Source organism: Somniosus microcephalus, chromosome 19, assembly GCF_052327205.1.
Source record: "Somniosus microcephalus isolate GS21.2 chromosome 19, FLI_Smic_1.0, whole genome shotgun sequence".
NCBI lineage: Eukaryota > Metazoa > Chordata > Chondrichthyes > Squaliformes > Somniosidae > Somniosus > Somniosus microcephalus.
In genome coordinates, this window is record NC_141005.1 from 57,296,663 (window position 1) to 57,320,464 (window position 23,802).

General features: G+C 46.9%; 1 protein-coding gene across 3 annotated transcripts in view; it reads right to left on the reverse strand.

Moving 5' to 3' along the window:
• Nucleotides 1-7,634: 7,634 nt before the first annotated feature.
• The window catches only part of hnf1a (HNF1 homeobox a), a 268,622-nt gene continuing 252,454 nt past the window's right edge, over nt 7,635-23,802 (reverse strand). Inside the window, exons 9-11 of one of the 3 annotated variants that reach the window (XM_085961827.1) lie at nt 23,579-23,711; nt 11,486-11,587; nt 8,329-8,442 (exon numbers count right to left, since the gene is read on the reverse strand). In XM_085961827.1, coding sequence (XP_085817953.1) covers nt 11,499-11,587; nt 23,579-23,711 — 222 coding nt within the window. In that variant the 3' untranslated portion in view covers nt 8,329-8,442; nt 11,486-11,498. Of the gene's footprint in view, nt 8,443-11,485; nt 11,588-23,578; nt 23,712-23,802 lie in introns of those variants that run through there. The other 2 variants (XM_085961826.1, XM_085961828.1) reach the window with 2 other exon arrangements.

Sequence of the window (23,802 nt, forward strand, 5' to 3'; positions counted from 1 at the left end):
TGCTGAGAGGACTATGCTGTATGATGGGATCCAGCTGCCAACAGTTTTTCAAGAGTGCATTGACTACATTGAGAGTTATGGCATGAAGAGTGAAGGAAACACTGAAACCCTCTCCAAACAAAGATCGCAAGGAGATCTCGATCTATACAAGAGCAGATCGATGACAATGCCACAACTGCATCGTGTCATTCACCGCCAGAACAATCTCATGAAGACACATCAGACTTACCCGTGTTGAGAAGATCCACACGTGAAGTAAAAGAGCCTGATAGACTTAATCTTTGAGTACAATGTAAAGCTTTGAAAATGTGTTGACTGTTTTGAAAATGTTTATGTTTATAGAGCACTAACAAAAGTGTTACTGATATTATCTTTATTGTTTTCTTGAAAGTTGATTGATATTGATTTTGTTAAACCTCAAAGAAAGGGGGATGTAATGATCAATAACATGTCATTCTATAGTGGACACTAGGTGGAGCCATAGAGCTGTGTAGAGCTGTATATAAGACTACACTACCCAGCTGTATATATATTAAGACTACATTATCCATGAGGCACTAGGCTACCCACAAGGCAACAGTCAAGATGGCAGCCTACACACAGCAGCACACATGCTGCATCTCTACAGATACTGTACCGAGAGAACGTGTACTGAATATATGACTAGCTAGAAGCTAGCTGTGTTCATAATAAGAATGTCTAGTTATTAATGAACATAACAGGAAGGTGTCGTCGACAGTGCTATCAAGCAGCACTTACTCAGCAATAACCTGCTAACTGACGCCCAGTTTGGGTTCTGCCAGGGCCACTCAGCTCCTGACCTCATTACAGCCTTGGTCCAAACATGGACAAAAGAGCTGAACTCAAGAGGTGAGGTGAGAGTGACTGCCCTTGACATCAAGGCAGCATTTGATCGAGTGTGGCATCAAGGAGCCCTAGCAAAACTGAAGTCAATGGGAATCAAGGGGAAAACTCTCCATTGGTTGGAATCATACCTAACACAAAGGAAGTTGGCTGTGGTTGTTGGAGGTCATTCATCTCAATCACATGACATCACTGCAGGAGTTCCTCAGGGCAGTGTCCTAGGCCCAACCATCTTCAGCTGTTTCATCAATGACCTTCCCTCCATCATAAGGTCAGAAGTGGGGATGTTCGCTGATGATTGCACACTGTTCAGCACCATTCGAGACTCGTCAGATACTGACGCAGTCCATGTCCATATGCAGCAAGACCTGGACAACATTCAGACTTGGGCTGACAAGTGGCAAGTAACATTCGCACCACACAAGTGCCAGGCAATAACCATCTCCAACAAGCGAGACTCTAACCATCTCCCCTTGACATTCAATGGCATTACCATCGCTGAATCCCCCACTATCAACATCCTGGGGGTTACCATTGATCAGAAACTGAACTGGACCAGCCATATAAATACTGTGGCTACAAGAGCAGGCCAGAGGCTGGGAATTCTGCAGCGAGTGTCTCACCTCCTGACTCCCCAAAGCCTTTCCACCATCTACAAGGCACAAGTCAGGAGTGTGATGGAATACTCTCCACTTGCCTGGATGAGTGCAGCTCCAACAACACTCAAGAAGCTCGACACCATTCAGGATAAAGCAGCCCGCTTGATTGGCACTCCATCCACCACCTTCAACATTCACTGCCTCCACCACCGGCGCACTGTGGCTGCAGTGTGTACCATCTACAAGATGCACTGCAGCAACTCGCCAAAGCTCCTTCAACAGCACCTTCCAAACCCGCGACCTCTACCACTTAGAAGGACAAGGGCAGCAGATGCATGGGAGCATCACCACCTACAAGTTCCCCTCCATGCCACACACCATCCTGACTTGGACCTGTATCGCCGATCCTTCACTGTCGCTGGGCCAAAATCCTGGAACTCCCTTCCTAACAGCATTGTGGGTGTACCTACACCATATGGACTGCAGCGGTTCAAGAAGGCGGCTCACCACCATCTTCTCAAGGGCAATTAGGGATGGGCACTAAATGCAGGCCTAGCCAGCGATGCCCACATCCCATCAATGAATTAAAAAATTTAAAAAAAAAAGTATAACCCTCTATTCCCTTCTCCCTCATGTGCTTATCTAGCCTCCCCTTAAATGCATTTATACTATTCGCCTCAACCACTCCCTGTGGTAGTGAGTTCCACATTCTCACCACTCTCTGGGTAAAGAAGTTTCTAATGAATTCCCTGCTTGATTTCTTGGTGACTCTCTTATATTGATGGCCTCTAGTTTTGCTCTTCCCCACAAGTAGAAACACACTCTGTATCTACTCTATCAAAACATAAGTACATAAGAAATAGGAGCAGGAGTCGGCCATTTGGCCCATCAAGCCTGCTCCGCCATTCAATCAGATCATGGCTGATCTTCTAACTCAACTCCACTTTCCTGCACTATCCCCATATCCCTTGATTCTCTTAATATCCAAAAATCTATCAAACTCTGTCTTGAATATACTCAACAACTGAGCTTCCACAGCCCTCTGGGGTAGAGAATTCCAACGATTCACCACCCTCTGAGTGAAGAAATTTCTCCTCATCTCAGTCCTAAATGGCCGACCCCTTATTCTGAGACTGTGACCCCTGGTTCTAGACTCCCCAGCCAGGGAAAACATCTTCCCTGTCAAGCCCTGTAAGAATTTTGTATGTTTCAATGAGATCGCCTCTCATTCTTCTAAACTCTAGAGAATATAGGCCTTGTCTACTCAATCTCTCGCCATAGGACAGTCCCCCCATCCCAGGAACCAGTCTGGTGAACCTTCGTTGCATTCCCTCTATGGCAAGTATATCCTTCCTTAGGTAAGGAGACCAAAACTGTACACAATACTCCAGGTGTGGTCTCATCAGGGCCCTATATAATTGCAGTAAGAGGACTTTACTCTTATACTCAAATCCTCTTGTAATAAAGGCCAACATACCATTTGCTTTCCTAATTGCTTGCTGTACCTGCATGTTAACTTTCAGTGATTCATGTACAAGGACACCCAGGTCCCTCTGAACACCAACATTTCCCAATCGCTCACCACTTAAAAAATACTCTGCTTTTCTATTTTTCCTACCAAAGTGGAAAACTTCACATTTCTCCACATTATATTCCATTTGCCATGTTCTTGTCCACTCATTTAGCTTGTCTATATCTCCTTGAAGCCTCCTTGCATCCTCCTCACAACTTACATTCCCACCCAGCTTTGTATCATCAGCAACCTTGGATATATTACATTTGGTCCCTTCATCAAAATCATTGATGTGGATTGTGAATAGCTGAGGCCCAAGCACTGATCCTTGCAGTACCCCGCTAGTTACAGCCTGCCAACCCGAAAATGACCTGTTTATTCCTACTCTGCTTTCTGTCCGTTAACCAATCCTCAATCCATGCTAGTATATTACCCCCAATCCCATGAGACCTAATTTTGTTTAATAACCTCTTGAGTGGCACTTTCATAATTTTAAAGACCTCTATTAGGTCACCCCTCAACCTTCTCTTCAGGAGAAAAGGAACCCAGCCTGTTCATCCTTGCCTGATAGCTATAACCTGGCATTTCTGACGGGAGAATTTAAAAAAAATCCAATTAAGTAAAAACTGAAATTTGCTTCTGTTCGCATTTCCTACTCGAAGTTTTACATTTAAATCATAGAGCATTTGGAGCCAAAGTATTGAAGGAAGTGTGGTACAGTATGAGAGAAAATTCCAGCTATTGGTACTGTCATCTGAAATTTCAGGGAATTAAACTTCTTCCCCTCTAAGTTGCACATACCTCAGTTCCAAATTTAAATTGAATCTTAACTACTGCACCTGTTAACATTTTATTTCTGATGCTTAGTACGTTTGTGACTTACTTCTAACCCCGAGAGGGACAGCTCCTGTCATTGGCTTGTACCCCCAGGACCCGGAATGGAAACACTCACATTCTTTTCTCTCAGCGCCTGCACCAGCTGTCAGAGTGAGGAGACCCCTCTCCCACCTGTCAGTGTTGGTTTTGAACCTGGGTTGCAGAAGTGAAAGGATAGTATTCAGACACACTGTCACTCAGTCCCCTCTAAGGTCTGCAATTCTTAATGACACAGTGTCCTTGCCTGTGTGTGTGTGTTCATTGCAGGTGAGGTAACCTCAACAATTAGGTAAAATGTTCACATTCTCTACAAAGGTAAGATTGAATAACTTTTTCTCATTAAGTTTTCTCTGATTTCCCCCCCCGCCCCCCCGCCTTTCGAAGGTATTGAGTGATTGCAGAGGTACAGTTTCATGGGCATTGGTCATTTTCCAGTATCTTGTCTATGTGACCATGCTTCTAATGCACTTGTAGTGGGAGTCACTGGATAATGTCAGGAATGGGAGGCCTGGCTGATTTTTGTCCTCGCTAGTCTGGGGCACTGAGGCCAATTATAGCACATCACTGGTGCTCCAGCTAAGACCAGCTGCTCACCCGATGAAATTGTTCAGTCATCGGGAGAGCCACAGCAAGACTGAAATTCAAAGGATTGTGTCTTCTGGAATGTTGATTTTTGAAATGATATCCACCGATAGATTCTGGCCATTTTAACACCAATGGGTTTAGGTTCCTCTGTGGACTATTTTAAGTTATTTACAGGAACACCTGTCAGTAAATTTTTAACACAGACATTAACCTTTTAAAACAAATGCTTAGCGGATGTGTTGAAACAGCACCGATAGGAACATACTCAAACCTGTTAATCGGTGCGCTAAAAATGCATGCACAGGAAATTAAAACCACAAAAATGCAACGGCAGCAAAACTGTATCGAGGGATCTTCATAACATCATAAGAAAAGGAACAGTGGGTGATCTTTTGACATCATCATCTTCGGCCTCACTATAAACTGTAGGGTTTTATTTAGTACATTTTTATGCTCTTCAAAGCAAGTGATGTTAGCAATTGGAAATGGAAAACCTGCCTTTTTCGGGCGCTCAGTGCTTGTACCAAGCACTCCCAGGTGAGAGTATGGATTAGGTGAAGAATCAAACTCCCCCTGCTTTACCCCAACAATGTACCTTCACCTCAACCTCGGAAGAGCATCCCTTACTGCGCTGGCCTTCTTGAGACACTTCTGACTGAGATTTCCCATTTGGTAAAAATTTGTGCTGTGGCTTATAAGGAACTGGATTTAGACTGGCCAAATTCATCTCACATAGACAAAATACTGCAGATGCTGAAAATCTGAAATATAAACAGAAAATGCTGAAAATACTCAGTGGGTCAGGCAGCATCTGTGTAGAGAGAAACAGAGTTAACGTTTCAGGTCATTGACCTTTCCTCAGAACTGGAAAAAGTTAGAGATGTAACAGATTTTAAGCAAGTGCAGAGGCAGGGAAAGGGGGGAAGGGGAGGAAAGAACAAAAGGGAAGATCTGTGATAGGGTGGAAGGCAGGAGAGATTAAATGACAAAAGGGATGATGGTGCAAGGCAAAAGGGAGTCATAATGGGACAAGTAAAGAAACAAAAGATGGGTCTAGAGCAGGTGTAAATGACAACCGCAGAATCATTACTCTGAAAAAGTGGGAGCAGAGGTACTGATCTGAAATTGTTGAACTATGTTGAGTTCGGAAGGTTGTAAAGTGCCTAATCGAAAGATGAGGTGCTGTTCCTCAAACTTCCATTGAGCTTCATTGGAACAGTCTAGAAGGCCGAGGACAGAGAGGTCAGAGTGGGAGTGGGGCGGAGAATTAAAATGGCAAGCAACCGGAAGCTCAGGGTCACACTGTGGACTGAAAGGAGGTGTTCAGCAAAGCGGTCACCCAATCTGCATTTGGTCTCGCCAATGTAGAGGAGACCTCATTGTGAGCAGCGGATACAGTATACTAAATTGAAAGAAGTACAAGTAAATTGCTGTTTCATCTGGAACAAGTGTTTGGGGCCCTGGATGGTGGGAAGGGAGGAGGTGAAAGGGTAGGTGTTGCATCTCCTGCGCTTGCATGGGGAGGTACCATGGGATGGGGAGCAGGTGATGGGAGAGTGGACCAGGATGTTGTGAAGGGAACAGTCTCTTCAGAATGCTGAAAGGGGAGGGGAGGGGAAGATGTGTTTGGTGGTGGAATCACGCTGGAGGTGGGGGTAATGGCGGAGGATGATCCATTGAATATGGAGGCTGGTGGGGTAGAAGGTGATAACAAGGGAAACCCTATCATGGTTTTGGGAGGAAGGGGTGAGAGCAGAGGTGCGAGAAATGGAACGGACACGGTCGAGGACCCTGTCAACCACGGTCGAGGGGAATCCTTGGTTGAGGAAAAAGGAAGACATATTGGGAGCACTAGTATGGAAGGTGGCATCGTCGGAAAATATGAGACGGAGAAACTGGGAGAATGGAATAGAGTCCTTACATGAAGCAGTGTGGGAAGAAGTGTAATCAAGGTAGCTGTGGGAGTCAGTGGGCTTATAGTATATATTGGTTTTGACAACCTATCCCCAGAAATGGAGATGGAGAAGTCGAGTAAGGGAAGGGGAGAGTCGGAGATGGACCATGTAAAGGCGAGGGAGGGGTGGAAACTGGAAGCAAAGTGAATGAAATTTTCCAGTTTGGGGCGAGAGCAGGAAGCGGCACCGATACAGTTATCAATGTACCGGAAAAAGAGGTGAGGGAGATGACCTGAGTAGGACTGGAACAAAGAATGTTCCACATAGCCCACAAAAAGGCAGGCATAGCTAGGACCCATGCAGTTCCCATAGCAACATCTTTTATTTGGAGGAAGTGAGAGGTGAGAGGAGTCAATGGAGAAGTTGTTCAATGTGAGAACAAGTTCAGCCAGGCAGAGGAGGGTGGTGGTGGATGGGGACTGGTTGGGCCTCCTTTCAAGGAAGAAGCAGAGGGCCCACAGGCCGTCCTGCTGGGGGATGGAGGTGTAGAGGGACAGGACTGGACAGCCATAGTGAAAAGGAGACATTTGGGGCCAGGAAACTGGAAACTCTCAAAGTGGCCTGTGGGTTGTGAAGGTAAAGAAAAGCACAACCAGGATTCCCACTCTGATCGCTCTGCAGTGAATCTCCTTGGTGTATGTGCACGTGTGGATGTTGGTCTGAGAGAGCAGTATATAGCTGGGCTGTAGTGTCCTCCACTGTCAAATTGACTGGCAATGGCACTTGGCTCAGGTGCTGGAGGGTTGCCACCACCTGTGGAGAAATTGGAGGAGCAAAAACGTAGAGTCTTGCAGTGTTGCTGGGTATGTGTCCATTGACCTTTCATTTACCCTTTGCCCTCACTGGGAGACGTGTTCCACTAATAAGCCTCAATAGAAGTGGTCGTCCAGAGAGGTCAAAGGTTACATTCCACAAGCAGCAGGAATCAAGTCTGTTCTTTTTTTAACCTCTGGCCCAAGGGTACTCAGACCAATCAGGTCAGAGATAATCAGGTCAGAGATAATCGGGCCAGAGATAATCGGGCCAATCAGGACCGAGATACTCAGGCCAATCAGGACCGAGATACTCGGGCCAATGATAATCGGGCCAGAGATAATCAGAACCGAGATACTCGGGCCAATCAGGACCGAGATACTTGGGCCAATCAGGACCGAGATACTCGGGCTTCAGTAAGGCAAGAAAAATACCAACATTTTACAACAGGGGGTACAATCAAAGAAAAAGAAATTCACAGCCTTCGGCAACAATACAAACTGAATGTACTTTAATACTGTATGTGTCGTAAATTTTAAGTGAACCTACAGAGTTTACAAAGTGAGCTGCAATGACATTTAACAATTTGGTTAGTTAAATACTTTCGTCCAATTTTTACAATCAACAGGCCAATGGGGGGAAAAAAGTAAATACATATTTAGAGTGAGGACAAAGTACTTCAAAATCAGAGCTTAAATTTTATAATGTGAATTTAATTCATGTGGACAAAATGACAGCACAAAATGCAGGTTTGACACTGCTAAATATCTCTAGAGTATCACCCCATTACTGGGAATATCTGGGGCAGGGGTCTGCAAAATTATCAGTGCTTGGCCTGTAATTCTGCACCCCCCCCACCCCCACCTCCCAACCACTTCCACCTTATGTAGCTCTTGAATTAGACATATAATTTGAGGATTTTCATTAAACCTATTTATTGCACATCAACATCTCTCAAAACAGCCCTCTATAATAAAGTAATTCTTGAGTTAAAAATATGCAAATAATTACCATCTTCACAGAATGTTCATGGGTTTTGTAGAAGACTATCTGTCCCAAGTATAATTGAGTGCGTTGGAAAAATATTTAACTGCTCTCGTCTTTTTTTTCCTAGTGGCTTGATCCAGGCCTAAAGTATGTTACAAGACAGTCTGCTTTGGTTGGCATGGTTACGGTGCAGTAGAGGCCATCTGATGTGGGATGAAGGTCTCGATGCTGCTGTGACTGGGCGACAGCAGGTGGCTGTGACTGTCTGCCGACTGTGTGTTTTGATACATGACCAGACTGCCTGAAGAGACTGCAAATGAAGACGTGAAAGGGAATTGTTACAACACTGACATTGATTTGAAAAACACTTTATAACCACCTCTTCAGTGGCTTCAAGGTAAAGACACCGGGCAAGACTTTTGTCTTCACTGCCTGGGTGGTGACCTGCTGAAGGGGATACCCGGCTTTTTATAAAACACGCCTGATACACAATCCATTAATCAGTGGAAACAATAGCAGGCGGGTTCTATAAAGGGCGAGCAACCCCCGCCAGATTACTGCCCAGGCAGTGAAGACAACAATCTAGCACCACCATTTCTAACCCATATAGACAAGGAATGTCTTGGATTCCTGACCTGTGCCGAGTTGTTTGATGTCAGTCGGAACAGTAGGGTTTCTACTCCTGAACACTTTCCAGCAGCACCCCACACCCCCGCCCCAGCTGGAAGTGTCCATGTGTGAACCTAGGGTCATCATAGGATTGGGTTTGGCTGACATGTCTTCTACAACAGTATAGCCTGCCAATACCATCTACCCTCATGCACGAATAAGGCCACGCTGCTGAGGTAGTGGAGCGGGACTGGTGTCCATCAAACCCATCAAGGGAATTAACAGCTTCAGGGGAGATGGGGACGGATGAATATCGGAGAAAAGAAAGCTTTTTTGTATATTTTGTTTTCTAGTTCAATTAGCACTTGGCAGGATTTTGCAAGTGTAAGTCATGTGGTGCTAATGATGGCATGAATTGCAATTCATTATGGTATCGCCCTCTGAAATATATTTAATTTAGTAAAGTCTAAAGCTTCCATTATGAACCTGTAAATTAAAATGTAATTCTTTTTCATCTGGCCAGTCTTGCCCTATGGTTGGCATAATATTGTTAAACCACTGAATAGGCTGAACATTACAGCAGGAGTTGTAATTATTGTTTGCGAATGCACAACAGGTGCAATAAAGGTTGAGTGGAAAAAAATCGAATAAACTATAAAGTAGGGAGATAAACTATAAGTCAAAATGTCAAAAGTGTCAGGAGTTGTAATGTTCATTAACTCTTAAAATTAATATACACATTCTCTATTAGGCACAGCGGTTAACTAACACCGTTAACAAAAAAAAGAGAATTTCCCAAAAGCCTAGAGGGTAAGGGCACCACTCATTGGAAGGCTAAGCTATATGGCTAGAAGGTTGCAGATTTGATTTCCAGTTTGATTTGAGCTAGCTGGTCTCAGCTGGGGCAATTGCATGGACCAGGGAGGGAAATTTAAAAAAAGATTTGCATTTATATAGCTCCTTTCACGACTTCAGGACGTCCCAAAGCACTTTACAGCCAATGCACTTTACAGCCAATGAAGTACTTTTGAAGTGTAGTCACTGATTGTAATGCAGGAGACACGGCAGCCAATTTGCGCACATCAAGCTCCCACAAACAGCAATGTGATAATGATCAGATAATTTTTTTTTGTGATGTTGATTGAGGGATAAATATTGTTCAGGACACCGGGGAAAAGTCCCCTGCTCTTCTTTGAAATAATGCCATGGGATCTTTTACATCCACCTGAGAGAGCAGACAGGGCCTCAGTTTAACATCTCATCCGAAAGATGGCATCTCCAACAGTGCAGCATTCCCTCAGTAATGCACTGGAGTGTCAGCCTATAGATTTATGTGTTCAAGTTCCTGGAGCGGGACTTGAACCCACAACCTTTTGACTCAGAGGTGAGAGTGCTACCAACTGAGCCACAGCTAACAAATAATCATCCAGCGTTCCTGCTGCTTCCCACTGTCCGGTGACCTGGATTGGAAAGTGTGTCTGCGTGTGGATGGGGACAGGATGTGGCTTGGCCTGGATACTCTCCAAGATCAATTAACCTGCTGACACCCAACATCTCGGCTCAGACTTTGAAAAATGGGCAAGTGGGTAAAGGGCACCTGGTGCCTGTGGAAGCCTACTTTAGGATGAGTCAGAACTTCAGGGTATGAAGAAAGAACATTTTACTGACTTTTTTTTTTAAAAAGGAAGAGGGAAAAGTATGTAAGAATCTGTGACATGAGGCCCAACCAAAGCTTTTACTCTTTGGGCTAAAGTTTACATTTAGTTGCTAATTTTAGCAACAACAATTTGTGGTTATAATGAACACTGAGCAGGAGCTGGGAGAAGAAATAAGACCTGGTTAAGATCGTTCAATCATATAGCATTCAGCAGCTGCACTGTTAAATTGAGAATTGAGTTTAACAAAACACGCCTACTTTAACATAGCTAAGGGAGGAACATCATGTGTACACATTAAACATTCGTCCGCTAATATCACATCAGTCATTTCTAGGTTACAGAGAATATAGAAGATATAATCCACAGCCAGACGCTTAATATTAAAATATAGGCTCTTTTTCCATTTATTTCTCTTCCCTCTCCTGGTCTGCCTGTGCTACATCTGGCTGACCTGTTGGCAGGATTTTGCCAGTATTGTTCTGAAATAGTGGGATTGGGGGGGTGGGGGAGGGGGGGAGCTGCCCAGGGATGACTCTCTGCGATTTCCTCTCGCTCCCTGTGAGGAAGTGCACGGGTTTTACACTCGGCATTTCCATGCAGCAACACAGCTGCAGTCAAGAACTTGCCAAGGTGTGAGATCACCAGCGCAAACTCATGTGTAAGCCTTCCATTCTGTGGCAAGACAGTATATCAAGAGGATGAATTATCCTGATAAATTACAGGAGTGGAGCCCAAGGGTTTGTTTGTGTCTGAACCCAGCCCTTAAAACAGATTCCAGCCTGTCTAATTTGACACAGTAAATTTTCCAGTCACACGTTCCTGCCCCAGAGCACCGCCCACTGGGAGCGCATATCGGAAAGTTACACGCAGCACGTGATTTTCCGTCCATTTTATGACCATCAGGAAATTTGGTGCAATCAGAAAATTTGCCCTAATTAATACAAGTAGAGTTAGTGGCGATATTTTTATTCTGATTTCATTCAGGACAGTTATTACAGCTAGTGCATCACATCAGACAACAGGATCCCAAGATTAAATCTTCTGATTTGAACTGAAGTTCACTATATGTTACTAGAGAATAAATACCATCGCCTGTACGTTAACAGCCTGGGTTATCGACGGGGATGACAGCCTTGTACCAGGAGGGAGCAGCATTACACTTTGCATTCAGCGCGTGAAGATGCTTGACTTGAAAAATAGAGAATTATTGGCAGATTACATAATTCATGATTTAGGGACCCTTGATTATACTAATTCTGGTATATATTGTAAGTCAATACTATACGTTCATCCTTCAGTTCCTGTGGTTAGTAAGAGGGTAGATTTGCTTAGGTTTACATACAGCACACAGAAGAAATCTTCTCTTCCATGTTTAAGAATTTTGCTAATGGGTTTGCAAAAGATTTTGCCTCCTCACTAATTCTAGCAAAATTGTAAAGGTGTTCTTTTACGGCACGTTAATAATTTCACTCAAAATACCAAGATGTTCGCAAATATATTTACAACGGGGTAGATTTTCAACTTGCCGCCCTGGTGTAAAACTGGCATTATCGATCGGCAGTCCATCATAGAAAGGGCCCAATTTTCATCTGTACCCACCAGTACTGTACCCCAGTGTTATACAGTGACAGACCTGTACCCACCAGTACTGTACCCCAGTGTTATACAGTGACAGACCTGTACCCACCAGTACTGTACCCGTGTTATACAGTGACAGACCTGTACCCACCAGTACTGTACCCCAGTATTATACAGTGACAGACCTGTACCCGCCAGTACTGTACCCCAGTGTTATACAGTGACAGACCTGTACCCACCAGTACTGTACCCCAGTGTTATACAGTGACAGACCTGTACCCACCAGTACTGTACCCCAGTGTTATACAGTGACAGACCTGTACCCACCAGTACTGTACCCGTGTTATACAGTGACAGACCTGTACCCACCAGTACTGTACCCCAGTATTATACAGTGACAGACCTGTACCCGCCAGTACTGTACCCCAGTGTTATACAGTGACAGACCTGTACCCACCAGTACTGTACCCCAGTGTTACAGTGACAGACCTGTACCCACCAGTACTGAGCCCCAGTGTTATACAGTGACAGACCTGTACCCACCAGTACTGTACCCCAGTGTTATACAGTGACAGTCCTGTACCCACCAGTACAGTACCCCAGTGTTATACAGTGACAGACCTGTACCCACCAGTACTGTACCCCAGTGTTACACAGTGACAGACCTGTACCCACCAGTACTGAGCCCCAGTGTTATACAGTGACAGACCTGTACCCACCAGTACTGTACCCCAGTGTTACACAGTGACAGACCTGTACCCACCAGTGCTGTACCCCAGTGTTATACAGTGACAGACCTGTACCCACCAGTACTGTACCCCAGTGTTACACAGTGACAGACCTGTACCCACCAGTACTGTACCCCAGTGTTATACAGTGACAGGCCTGTACCCACCAGTACTGTACCCCAGTGTTATATAGTGACAAACCTGTGCCCACCAGTACTGTACCCCAGTGTTATATAGTGACAAACCTGTGCCCACCAGTACTGTACCCCAGTGTTATACAGTGACAGACCTGCATCCACCAGTACTATACCCCAGTGTTATACAGTGACAGTCCTGTACCCACCAGTACTGTACCCCAGTGTTATATAGTGACAAACCTGTGCCCACCAGTACTGTACCCCAGTGTTATACAGTGACAGACCTGTACCCACCAGTACTGTACCCCAGTGTTATACAGTGACAGACCTGCATCCACCAGTACTGTAACTGAAATCAGCTGACTCAACACAGACCAGGGTCTGAACCCTGGGACCTTCCTGGTGTGTATGGCTGTCTTCTCATACTTTTGTTGATTAGGTTTAAAAATATTGGAGCTGGGGCAAAAAGGCAGTTTGACTGACAGTCGAGAATCATCCAATTGGGTAACAAAGGCCGGAATTTTAATCTGGAGGTGGGTTGGGAGTGGTAGGGTCTAAAAAGCGGTCGGAAGAACGGGTTTCCCACAGGCCCTACCTAATTTAACAGCAGGGCCTGATTAACATTTCAAAGCTCTGTTTCCCATCCGCAGTCAGTCAGATGGAGGGGTAGCTGATGCGGGATGGTAGGCCTGCGGCAGAGGAGGGAGGGAAGGATCGGGTGGGGAGTGGTTGGGGGGGGGAGAGGATCGGGGCCAGAGGAGCATCGGGAGCTGGGGGGGGGGGGGGGAAGCATCAGGGCTGGCTGGAGGAGCATCGGTCGGTGGAGGAAAGGATCGGGTGTGGAGGATCTGGGGCGGAGGATTGAGGGGGGAGGAGAGCATCGGGTGTGGAGGATCGAGGGCGGAGGAGAGCATTGGGTGTGGAGGATCGGGGGCGGAGGAGAGCATCGGGTGTGGAGGATCGGGGGCGGAGGAGAGCATCGGGTGTGGAGGATCGGGTGTGGAGGATCGGGGGCGGAGGATTGGGGGGGAAGGAGAGCATCGGGGCGGAGGATCGGGGGGAGGAGAGGATCAGGTGTGGTGGATCGGGGGCGGAGGATCGGGGGCGGAGGATCGGGGAGGGAGGAGAGCATCGGGTGTGGAGGATCGGAGGGAGAGGATCGGGGGGGAGGAGAGCATTGGGTGTGGAGGATCTGGGGCGGAGGATTGGGGGGGAGGAGAGCATCGGATGTGGAGGATCTGGGGCGGAGGAGAGCATCGGGTGTGGAGGATCGGGGGCGGAGGATTGGGGAGGAGGAGAGCATCGGGTGTGAAGGATATGGGGGGGAGGATCGGGGGCGGAGGATATGGGGGGGGAGAGGATCGGGGGCGGAGGATCGGGGAGGAGGAGCATCGAGAGGGGGCTGGGGGGGTGGAGGAAGGATTGGAGCTGGCCGGTGGAGCATTGGTGGTGGGGGTGGTCGGGACTCGGGTGCCGGAGGTGCATTGGGGCTGGAGGGGGAGTCCGAGAAGGTGATCGGAGGCCGCGTGGGGGGGATCGGAGGCCGCGTGGGGGGGATCGGAGGCCGCGTGGGGGGGATCGGAGGCCGCGTGGGGGGGATCGGAGGCCGCGTGGGGGGGGATCGGAGGCCGCGTGGGGGGGGATCGGAGGCCGCGTGGGGGGGATCGGAGGCCGCGTGGGGGGATCGGAGGCCGCGTGGGGGGATCGGAGGCCGCGTGGGGGGATCGGAGGGCTCGTGGGGGGGATTGGAAGCCTCGGGGGATGTCCGATCGTGGTGGGTGGATGAGGCCGGGCCGCTGGATCCAGCAGGTAAGTGTAAAGGCACTTACCTCCTGGATCCAGCAGTCTTCGCCTTACATTAGCTGCCAGGTTCTCCGAGGCCTGAGAAACTGAAGCAGTCAGAGTTAAATTTGAAATGCTGGTTAAATCTGAGGCACGCAGCCTCATTATAATATTTAAATGGGAGACCCGTCTCAAGGGCGCGTCCCGTCTCCGTGAAAACCGAAAGTGGGCAGGTTGGGGTCGAGATTCAGCTTTTTAACACTTTAACCTCCCACCCGACCACCCGTGTATTGGGGTTAAAATTTCTCCCAAAGAGTCTGCGTCAAAATTGGCGTTGGAAGGTGGTGCGTGACCAATGGCGGGAGTGTGGGGGCGGGGCAGTTGAAGGCAGGAGATCATTTGATGGAACCTCCAGGAATACATCCAACCAGAGTTGGCGACTCAATCTGATCACACATTAGTTAATGCTTTTGTGTAAAACTACTTTGTGTGCAAATCCATTAAACCGTTTATCTTAAACAGGTTAAAGACTGCTAAAATAGTACACAAAGGAGTTTTGCACAGATACTTTAACCAGTGTCTCACCAGAGGAAATGAAACCCCTGGGAATCCCAGATCCTAAGATAGAGGGCCTGTCAATCTTAGAGTGAGGCGAGTTCAATAAAGTCGAGTTTGTGAAACAAAATTCTGTAAGTAAATAGCAAAATAACAGATATTCAGGTAGAGTGAAAATTAGCGATTTGAAACTGTTTAATTGTAAACCTGTTAGAGATATACTGATCCCATGGAGAGCCGCAGTTTTTATTTAAAAAGCCCCCAAGCCCATTGTATTGCTACAGAAGCCCTTGTTCAATTGAGCATGTAATTGTAAGGTTCATACATTGTAAATATGAACCGCTCATTTTCTCTAAGTGGGTCAGCTTAATTCCTCGTTATTCACTAACTGCTGGAGTCTAGCCAGAGTAAATGTCTCGAAGTGGCCTAACACAGTGCACTTAACTTTGTGTGTGGAATTTCCCCCGCTGGCTCCACAAATTCATCCAATAAGTAGCTGAGCCATACAGACCAGATTCAAACCCTAATCCGTGCTGAGCTGGCAAGGCCCCATTTATTGCCCATCCCTAGTTGCCCTGAAAAGGTGATGGACCATCTCCTTCAACTGTCCAGTCTTTGAGTTTCTGTAGTGGATCCTGAAGATTGTGCATACTACAGCCACTGTGCTGGGGGCGTTGATCAAGCAAACTGCTTTGTCCTCGATAGTGTCAAACTCCTTGAGTGTTGTTGCAACTACACCCATCCAGGTAAGTGTTGAGCATTTTCTCACACACTGGACTTGAGCCTTGTAGATGGTGACAAGGCATTGCGGGGTCAAAAGCAATGTTCCCCCTAATTCTTTTTAGGTGCACGGCCCCTTTAAGGGGCTGCACGGCCCATTCAGAGTTTCGTGCATGCGTGAAATTGAACGTTAGAAAAAGCCAGTCCCAGGCTGCGCGGGACCGGCTGAGAACTGCGCGGCCGTGTAGCTTAGTGGGAATGTTGATCAGGAGATAAGCCACTTACTACAGAGGCTCTTACCTGCTCTTGTAGCAACAGTGTTGATATGCCTGGTCTAGTTAAGTGACCGCCAGGATGTTGATGGTTGGCGACTCGTTAATGGTGATGCCATTAAAGGTTAGGGAGAAGTGGTTGGGCCTTCTCTTGGAGATGGTCATTACCTGGCACTTACATGGCACAAATGTTACCTGCTACTTTTCAGCCCAAGCCTACATGTTGTCCAGGTCCTGCTGTAGATTGGTATGGGCTGCTTCATTATTGGAGGAGTTGTGAATGGAGCTGAACACTATAGCATTATCAGTGACCGTCTCGCCAGACTGTATGACAGAGGGAAAGTCATTGATGAAGCAGCCGAAGATGGTTTGGCTGAAGATGGTGTCTTGAGGAATTCCTACAGTGATGTCCTGGGGCTACGAACATCTCTGACAGCCACAACCATCTTGGGTGTCAAGTATGTCTCCAGCCACTGGAGGGGCTTTCCTTTTGACTTCAGTCTTGTTCAGGCTCCTTGGTGCCATACTTGGTTGAATTTTATCCTGATGTCAAGGGCAGTCACTCTTGCTTCTCCTCTAGTATTCAGCTCTCCTGTCTATGTTTAGATCAATTCTGTGATGTGCTCAGTGGAACCCAAACAGATGTTCGGTATAAGTGAGCAGGTGTCACTTGATGGCACTATTGACAACTTCCTCCATCACTTTGCTGTTGATTGGGAGAAGGCTAATAGGGGGGTAATTGGCTAGGTTAGATTAGTCCTCCTTTTTGTGGATAGGACATACCTGGGTAATTTTCCACATTATTGGTTGGCTGTCATAGCTGCACTGAAATAGCTTGGCTGGAGGATTGGCTAGTTCTGGTGCACACGTCTTCAGTGCTACAGCGGGATGTTGTCAGGACTCATGGGGGCGATTTTCTCACCGGAGGCGGGTTTCGGCTTGGGTGTGTCAGAAACTCGCCTCCACTGATAGTTTTCAAAAAATTGAGATTTTCCCATGATTGGCCACTTGATTTCAGAGGTGTGGGATGCCTTGCTCAATTAGTGTTTTGGGACTAGAACTCACCTCTGTTGACAGCACTTTTCCAGTCTGATTTTATGGCTTCTTGCTCCCTTGGCTCATTCCACAGAATTTCTGCTTCTCCTGCCCCACCTCCAACATCTTTTGAGATACGAATATCCAATCCCAAGGCAAGGGCCTACCCGAGGCTCTCAGATGAGGCGCTGCAAATGTTGTTTGAGGGGGTGAGAACTTGCATGGAGGTGCTCTTCCACTCATCGCAGAGGAAGAGGCCTCCCAAAGAAACCAAGGCTGTGTGGGTGCAGTTGGCAAGGGATATAACCTCCAGATCTGTGTGTAGCTTGGGATACTGTTTCTGTGTATTGATGAAATGCCATCCCTGTTGGAAAGCATTAACATGATTTGATGCCAAAATGTTGGCGTTATGTCATCTGTTACTTAGCCTTAGGCAGCTTCACATTGCGGGCAATGCCACACTTGCGTTGTCAGGTTGGTGGCCTGACTGAAAGGAGGCCAGAGAGTCATGTCCATTGTCAATGAAGTCCTGGCATGGAGCCAAGGACATGTGCCAACTTGGCCAACCTATACAAATCTGGCATGATAAGTTAATCCCTGGCAGCCATGTGCTCGCGTGCTGCCACTGCCACTGGTTGAAACACCGGCGCTCTGTCCTCCTCCTGCTGCTCCTCCTCCTCATCCTCCTCCTCCTCCTCATCCTCATCTGAGGTCCAAGGTGAAAGGAAATGAATGTTTCCCATTCTACTTGCAGATGCCTCCTCTGGGGAAGCGCTCATTGTAAGCAGGGCGAGGTTCTTCCCAGGAGGTCCCACAGTTGATGCAGTCAAGCTGTAGCACCTCTGACTTCGGAAGGCCTTCTAAAAGTGCTCAGAGACCTTTTAAAGCCAAGTTCTGGCACCTGCAAGTAAGCCTTGCTACAGTGAACAATGTCTTGTTAGACCTGCAGCAGTGAGGAGGCCACCCACGAGTCAACCCGCCAGGTTTACCTGGCGTGGTTCAGAAATTGCGTGAAGCACGCCGAAATGATGGTAAATTCAAGAGGGCCTCTCAAAATAGTATTAGAGTCCCTTAACAAGCATTTGCAGTAGTTAATTAATGCTATGGCCAGCTGGAGGCAGGAGCGTTTCCCGATCGCCAAAACCGGCATCGGCGAAATCTCACGGAGGCGGGTTGGAGTCGGGTTTCTGACCTGACCGCAGTAATTCGAATTTTCCCACCTTTCCCGACCCAAGCGTCAAAAAATCGCCCCCATAGCCTTCATTGGCTCCAGTTTTCTCAGATGCTTCCTAATGTGACGTGGAGTGAACCGTATTTGCTGGACACTTGGCATCTGTGATGATCAGGATGAGGCCGAGTAGGGTCATCCTCTTGACACTTTTGGCTAAAGACACTTACAAACATTTCACCCTTACTCCTGATGTCCCGACCATCACAGAAGCCAGTCTTCAGCCAATTCGATTCACTCCATGTGATATCAAGAAATGGCTGAGCGCACTGGATACAGCAAAGGCTATGGGTCCCGACAACATCCCGGCTATCGTGCTGAAGACTTGTGCTCCTTAACTAGCCGCACCCCTAGCCAAGCTGTTCCAGTACAGCTACAACACTGGCATCTAGCCGACAATGTGGAAAACTGCCCAGGTATGTCCTGTCCACAAAAAGCAGGACAAATCTAACCCGGCCAATTACCACCCCATCAGTCTACTCTCAATCATCAGCAAAGTGATGGAAGGTGTCATCAACAGTGCTATCAAGCAGCACTTACTCACCAATAACCTGCTCACTGATGCCCAGTTTGGGTTTCGCCAGGACCACTCGGCTCCCGACCTCATTACAGTCTTGGTCCAAACATGGACAAAGGGACTGAATTCCAGAGGTGAGGTGAGAGTGACTGCCCTTGACATCAAGGCAGCATTTGACCGAGTCTGGCATCAAGGAGCCCTAGTAAAACTGAAGTCAATGGGAATCGGGGAGAAAACTCTCCACTGGCTGGAGTCATACCTAGCACAAAGGAAGATGGTTGTGATGGTTGAAGGTCAATCATCACAGCCCTAGGACATCTCTGCAGGAGTTCCTCAGGGCAATGTCCTCAGCCCAACCATCTTCAGCTGCTTCATCAATGACCTTCCCTTCAACAAAAGGTCAGAATTGGAGATGTTCACTGATGACTGCACAGTGTTCAGCGCCATTCACAACTCCTCAGATAACGAAGACCTGGACGACATTCAGGCTTGGGCTGATAAGTGGCAGGTAACATTCGCGCCACAGAAGTGCCAAGCAATGACTATCTCCAACAAGCGAGAGTCTAACCACCTCCCCTTGACATTCAACGGCATTACCATCGCCAAATCCCCCACCATCAACATTCTGGGGGTCACCATTGACCAGAAACTTAACTGGACCAGCCACATAAATACTGTGGCAACACGAGCAGGTCAGAGGCTAGGTATTCTGTGGCGAATGTCTCACCTCCTGACTCCCCAAAGCCTTTCCACCATCTACAAGGCACAAGTAAGGGATATGATGGAATACTCTCCACTTGCCTGGATGAGTGCAGCTCCAACAACACTCAAGAAGCTCGCCACCATCCAGGACAAAGCAGCCCGTTTGATTGGCACCCCATCCACCACCTTAAACATTCGCTCCCTCCACCACCGGCCTACCGTGGCTGCAGTGTGTACCATCTACAAGATGCACTGCAGCAACTCGCCAAGGCTTCTTCGGCAGCACCTCCCAAACCTATGACCTCTTCCACCTAGAAGGACAAGGGCAGCAGGTGCATGGGAACACCACCACCTCCAAATTCCCCCTCCAAGTCACACACCATCCTGACTTAGAAGTATATCGCCGTTCCTTCATCGTCGCTGGGTCAAAATCCTGGAACTCCCTACCTAACAGCACTGTGGGAGTACCTTCACCACACGGACTGCAGCGGTTCAAGAATGCGGCTCAGCACCACCTTCTCAAAGGCAATTAGAGATGGGGAATAAATGCTGGCCTTACCAGCGACGTTTTACTAGTTAAAGGCGCTATATGAATGCAAGTTGTTGTTGTTGTAGTAAATGTACCCACTTTGATTTTAAAATAATGTCGCACTTTTTCCATTCTTGAACAGTAATGCGATTAACAGGTGCCCACATGCACTGACTCTCCCCTCCCCATCCCCAACCAGGAAAGACTTGGGATTTATCATGGGATATTCCAGTGATGCAGTTAGTATTTCCCTGAGGTCTTGGTACCTGTCACATTAGTGCAACTCACAGCTGAATTTATGCTTAGCTTGAGTTTTTAAAGCAGGTGACGTGATTGAGGGCAGGATAGGATTCAAAAATAAATAAATCATCGCACAGTCCCCAAAGCAGAATTACCCTTGAGCATGTCACAAGGTGACGCAGATTATGCCACAACATATCTGACTGAATGTTCATCACAGGCAGAACACCGACTGCAAACTCGGTTTGTAATTAAAGAAAGGTTACATATTCTCTCAGTGACCCAACGACACAGGACTGACTGTGCACACGTTTCATTAGCATATAGTTACAGTGTGAACCCTTCTACAATGAAGCAGTTAGGCTACGCTTTGTGTATTGTGAACAGTATGTGCCTATCACCAGCATTAAATAGTGACTATCTCACCATAACTATTTGACTAGCCAAGTATTTTACTACAGGAAACTTTTGTTTATCCGGCACGGACGGGACCGACGTGGTGCCGGATAACCGAAAGCTATAGTAAAAGATACGGAGCTGAGAGCTCCGTATAAAGCAACAAACCCTGTTGCTAGCAACAGGTTCAGAACACTGGCCACAAGTTGTAAGCGTCTCTGTTGCTTAGCAACAGCTGCAGCCACACCCTTGCACAGCAACAGATGGAGGAATGCAAGTAATAAAAGTTACCTGAACCTACTCCTGAATTTTGCCGGTTAACCGAGATTTCCGGTTATTTAGGTGCCGGTAAATCAAAAGTTTCCTGTATTTGGGGTTTTGGCTGGCTTGAAGGATTCCAAGCCTGAGTGGCACATGGTGGGAGGGAAAAAAGACGTAAAACAATTGTTGAACCCGCCCCTCCTGTGATTTGTAGAAAATTTATGGCTGGCGACTGACCCCTATAGAGAGCAGGACTCATGCTGGGTCCATGCTGAAATAAATGGTTAAAATAAGCAGTGCGCTGAAAAGAGTGGCATCTTTTTCACCTAAGCACTGCACCGGAGTGCTGGCTTGACTCTTGTACTGTGGTAATATTGCAGCGAGCACTTTGACTGAGAGAGCGTGCCCCTGTTAGAGGCTATGACACTTCAGCCAGCAGCGCACAGGACATACCCAAAGTCAAGGTCTAGAATCAGCGAGACTCTGAGTTGAATCTTACTGTGGCAGTAGTGCTATTTAGCGACACACACAAAACCCTCTCAGTAGTGACACCGCCGCAGCTCCGCCAGGGGACTGGGGGGCAGCCAATGTTCTCTCTAAGCTGCGCGTGTGCACGTGCGTGCAGTAATCTGCAAAGTCCCACGCAGGCCGCTCACAAGCGTTTCATTTGAAATACCGGGCATGTGCAGAAATTTAAAGGGACCGCTCACTGAAATAAACAGGCCGCGCGGAACAATTTAGAGGGAACACTGGGGGCAGCACAGACAGCAAACTACATCAATGTTATTTCACCAAACTTTCTAGTACCCTACAGTCGTCAGCCATGTCGTTACAATAATGTGATTGATGGAGATGGGGTGTGAGGAACTGCAGATGTGTAGTTTTGCATCCAACATGCCTTAGAAAATCACCCCCGACTTTTTAAAATTGATAAAGACACGAGGGGATCATGCCACTGTTCATTTTGACGTTCTGCCCATCTATTAAAATGCCCATTTTATTTCAGGGGATGGGAAAATGCTGAGTTGTTTTTTTTTTGACCGCACAGAATGGCCATTCCTGTTACACAAGTTACTGGTACCACTTGGGCGAGGTAACGGTGAGCTGCCGGCAGCCTTAGAACCATATCCTTGTGGCATGTTGCCATTTCTCTCAAGTGTGTGATGGCTGCAGTGTCACATTTTTTAATGGAGAAATGCAAGGTGAAGCCCAAGAGCCAGATTACAGAACACCACCAAGTCTGAAAAGAGTCTCCCAGCACAGAACATCTGGGCTGTCTCACAAAACAGCCATCGAAAACATCTGGACCAATCAATCACTGCCACATTGTAGGTTTGCATTAAAACAACAACAACTTGCATTTATATAGCACCTTTAATGTAATAAAATGTCCCAAGGCGCTTCACTGACAATCAGACAAAAAATTGCCACCGAGCCACATAAGGAGATATCAGGACAAAAGGAAAATACTGTTGATGTTGGAAATCTGAAGTAAACACAGAACATGCTGGAAACGCTCAGCAGGTCAGGCAGCATCTGTGGAGATATTAGGACAGTTGACCAAAAGCTTGGTAAAAGAGGTAGATTTAAGGAGTGTCTTAAAGAAGGAGGGAGAGGCAGAGAGGTTTAGGGAAGGAATTTCACAACTTAGGGCCTAGACAGCTGAAGGTTCGGCCGCCAATGGTGGAGCAAAGGAAATCGGGGATGCACAAGAGGCCAGAGTTGGATATAATGTAGAGGTGTCCAAACTAAGCCTGTCGCCCATTTAAGGCACTCGGGCCTTAGCAATCTGGCCGAGTGTCCGAGCCACCCAGTGCTCTTTGTGTTGGTCTGTCTTATTCACTGGTTTATCCTGTTTGAATTTTGTGGGCTTGGAAGTTTGTAAAGGGCTGTTCTTAGCACTGTTGTCTCATTGGTGGATAAATCCTAACTCAGAAGACTGTGATCTGTGAGGAATCACAGCTTGTGATAATTGCAAGTTAATGAGAACATAGATTTAAATTTGATATGCAGCCTGCGAGGTTCCATTGTACAAAACTAAACGACCCACAAAACCATTAAGCTTGGACACTCCTGATATAATGGGTTAAGTAAGGAGCAGATTTTCTTTTTATTCCGTGGTCACTTACGCCACAACTCTTTGGGTGAAATAGTTCAGTCTGACTTATAACAAACATCCTGGTTTTTGACTTGTGTTTCCTGATGTTTGAACCCTTCGCCATAATGAACAAACTTCCCGCCTAAATATTCATCTCTTGTTTTTTTTTCCTTTATATAAACTTCTGTTTGATGTACTAGGTTTCTTAAAGATATGAAAGGTTTGACAATTTTTAAATCACTGAATAGTACTTTGGTGTTTTTAAAAGGTGGTTGCAGCTTGTAACCTGGGTCCCGATCGGTGGGATGTTAGCGCAGAATGATGGTGTTCCGGAGCGCCACCTGAGCACCTCTTTGGGGTACACTGTCACAAATTTAACCAAATATTAAACCAAATATTACCTGTGGTAATGGCTGGGTTTGAGGAAACTCGATGGATATGTTGAATGGAACCATCCAGATTCTGCAAAGGTACCTGCTGCACGGATGCATGGATCTGGTTTTCTGACTGGATTTCCGAATTAAGTGTCAGAACCTGAATTGGAACAAAAAGTGAGCATTAGTACATATACTATCTCTCTCCACTTTTATCAGCTTCATTGGCTGGGATTGCTCTCCTTAGAGCA